The sequence below is a fragment of the Cynara cardunculus genome (genome assembly GCF_001531365.2).
Source record: "Cynara cardunculus var. scolymus isolate 2C chromosome LG 14, CcrdV1, whole genome shotgun sequence".
NCBI lineage: Eukaryota > Viridiplantae > Streptophyta > Magnoliopsida > Asterales > Asteraceae > Cynara > Cynara cardunculus.
Window position 1 is genome coordinate 2,452,694 of NC_037541.1, and position 3,354 is coordinate 2,456,047.

General features: G+C 39.2%; 1 protein-coding gene across 1 annotated transcript; it reads left to right on the top strand.

Moving 5' to 3' along the window:
* Positions 1–886: 886 nt before the first annotated feature.
* On the top strand, positions 887–2,551 carry LOC112526844 (adenylate-forming reductase 03009-like). The gene is made up of 3 exons (XM_025137266.1): positions 887–1,694; positions 1,764–2,281; positions 2,363–2,551. Exons 1-3 carry the CDS (start codon positions 887–889, stop codon positions 2,549–2,551), a joined length of 1,515 nt encoding a protein of 504 aa, XP_024993034.1.
* Positions 2,552–3,354: the final 803 nt, after the last annotated feature.

Here is a 3,354-nt window from a genome sequence, read left to right on the forward strand (position 1 = left end):
AACTTTTACAAACCGTCACAAATACTTGAAAAGTGTCACTAATATATATACTTTTAGAGAAGCTTTGCATAAAAAATTGACTAACCTTTAGAGAAGTTTTGAAAGTGTATCTAAAGCTTCAAATAAGCGTCTCTAATGGCTAACAAAAACACACCCTCCGAAAACCCTCTCTAAAACCTTTACCTACCGCTACACAAAGAAGCTCTTTGACAAAATTGAAAAGCTTATCTAAAGGCTTTAGAGAAGCTTTTAAGACTTTTAAATACAAAACAATACCTTCTCTGAAGGTCATTTTTCTTGTAGTGATTATTCGGTTCGTATATCGGGTTGGATACAGTGGTTAATAAAAAAAACAATAATTAGTATTAGAGTTTTTAAATAACATAGAACTGTTTATGACGAGTACTTAAATATAAAATAATCAGGTTAAAAATACATCAAAACTGCGCTAAAGTGTTGTAGAAAAGGATGGCATGCTTTTCCTAGAGTTTCTTCATGAATCCTCAGTTTTGATTTGTTTTGATCCGGTTTTGGCTTCACTTTTCATCGAAGAGACCAACCAACTACCTAATATTATGTACGTCGCTCATTAAACAGAGTTGTTTTCATGTTTTTACAAATTTTGGTCAATGGTTATCTTATTAGCGAGTTCAAACACGTGTTGGATCGAATGTTATAATTTTTTGAGTCGTGCGTAATTAATATAAAAAGGGTTACGTGCAGATAAAGGATAAAGGTGATTGATGCTTTTGTGTAATACATTACATGCCATTGATTCATAGGTTTTGTAGCTATAAATATGGAAAACGTGTGCAGACTGCAGATAGACCGCAAGCATTTTTCTTATTCATTACACTGTTCAAGAACAGCATAGAAAAAAGATATGATGAATCAAGAAGTCCTGGATCAGAGGTTTTCAAGTTGTCGAGGTGTATCCTTTGAGATCCAACCACATAAGGATCCATTCGCCATTGATTCACCTGGAGCTAGTCGACGTATTTGGTTTCCATGGGAGTCTTCTAACAAAATCATGCCAACTTCGGGTGCTTTCATCAGCTCGAGGTCCCCTAGCAGAGCCAGTAGTCATTTCTGTGACTTAGAAACCGATTATGAAGATGATGGGGATAGCATTCTGATCAACATAGAAGAAGGCTACGAGTTAGACGACAAGCACGAGCTTCCCCTTCCAGTTTCAATTCCAGAAGTGCTCCCACAAGCTCCCAGCAAAAAGATTCTTTCTAAGCCAACAAAACCGAAAGACTCAAGATTGTCAGTGATATTGCTTGATCAAGGCTTGTTTACAGTCTATAAGAGACTCTTTATGGTTTGCTTGGCTCTCAACATTACAGGGTTAGTTCTTGCTGCCACGGGTCATTTTTCATACGCAAGAAACCACGCCACTCTTTTCTCTATCGGAAACCTTCTGGCTTTGACACTATGTCGAAGCGAAGCCTTCTTACGCATCGTGTTCTGGCTCGCGGTTAATATCCTCGGCCATCCTTGGGTGCCTTTATGCCTCAAAACCGTTACCACCTCTTTACTTCAATCTTTAGGTGGGATACACAGTAGTTGTGGCCTTTCTTCGGTTTCATGGCTTACGTATTCTTTAGTTCTTACTCTTAAAGACAGAGACAACACTTCTAATGAGATAATTGGTGTGGCTTCCGCCATCCTCTCCCTTCTCTGCCTGTGTTGTCTGGCGGCGTTTCCCCTCGTCCGCCACCTCCACCATAATGTGTTTGAAAGAACTCATCGGTTTGCAGGCTGGGTATCCTTGATCCTCCTTTGGGCATTTATTGTACTCACAAAATCTTATGAGCCCGAGACCAAATCTTACAAGAAAGACGTGGGATCAAGATTGGTTAAAGAGCAAGAATTCTGGTTCACCTTGGTCACAACCATACTAATCATCATCCCATGGGTGACCGTGAGGCGGGTTGCTGTCAAGGTCTCCGCCCCATCAGGTCATGCTTCGATTATTAAATTCGCGGGAGGAGTGAAACCAGGGATTCTAGGTCGGATAAGTCCATCACCGATGTCCGAATGGCATGCTTTTGGAATCATTTCTGATGGAAATGAAGAGCACATGATGCTAGCAGGTGCAGTGGGAGACTTCACAAAATCCCTAGTCTCAAACCCGCCCAGCCACTTATGGGTCCGACAAGTCCATTTCGCTGGTCTGCCTTACCTGGTTAACATGTACAACCGAGTCTTGGTGGTGGCAACCAGCTCTGGTATTTGCGTCTTTCTGTCATTCTTGCTGCAACAAGGTCCAGCGGAAGTGTGTTTATTGTGGGTAGCAAAAGGGATAGAACAGAATTTTGGGAAAGAAATAAAGGAATGGGTAAGTCGGCATCCGAAGGAGAAGGTTATAGTTCACGACACGGCGGTGATGGGGCGGCCGAATGTCTCCGAGATGAGTATCGCAGCGGCAAGGAACTGGGGAGCGGAGGTTGTGATCGTAACGAGTAATCCCGAAGGGAGTAGGGATGTGGTGAATGCATGCAAGGGTAAAGGGATCCCCGCTTTCGGTCCTATTTGGGATTCTTAGACATTTAGCAAATAGGATGAAACTTTCAAATTATTTCATATATATATATATATAACTTGTGGCTGTATTGAGGAATGAGAAGCAAGCAAATAATACGAATAAAATCCATTAGAGAATGGATAATTCCATTCCTAATTAAGTGATAAAAAACAATGCTATATTCTGTTTTGTTTGATTCCATATATATATATATATGATGATGATCGTTTTAATTCTGGTAAATTACACAAAAATAATTTCATTTTTAAAATTGCTTAATTCGTGGTAATTCATGAACTGGTCCACACCACTTAATACGTCCCCGAGATCCGATTTCAAACATTAATGTTTCTCTCTTAATATGTACCGTGTTCTTAGAAACACTGTTGTTTTCTAGTTTCTATGAGATATGAGCATAGACAGACCTAGAAGGGTAGTTAGGTGGCACATGACACCGTATTGTTCTTTCGTGGTAAGGTAAAAAAATTTAGGTTCGTGAAAAGTACAACCATTTTATTGTAGAAGGTGCAACCGTTTTATATGGTACCACCGTATCCAAAAATTCTTGGATCCGTCCCTAATATGAGAATTAGAATAAGAACGAATTAGTTACATACTTAATTTTATGCTATCTTTAGGCTTCAAACATAGTAACTTGTTTCGAACAAAACTCATAATCAGTATTACGTCTTAAATATACATAATTAGCTTAAAAATACATTCAAACTCCCTAAAGTGTTGGTGAAAAAGAGCACATGCTTTTCTATGGTTTTGAGGGTTTCTATAACGAAACCCTTTTAAGTAGTTTATATATTTGAAATGAT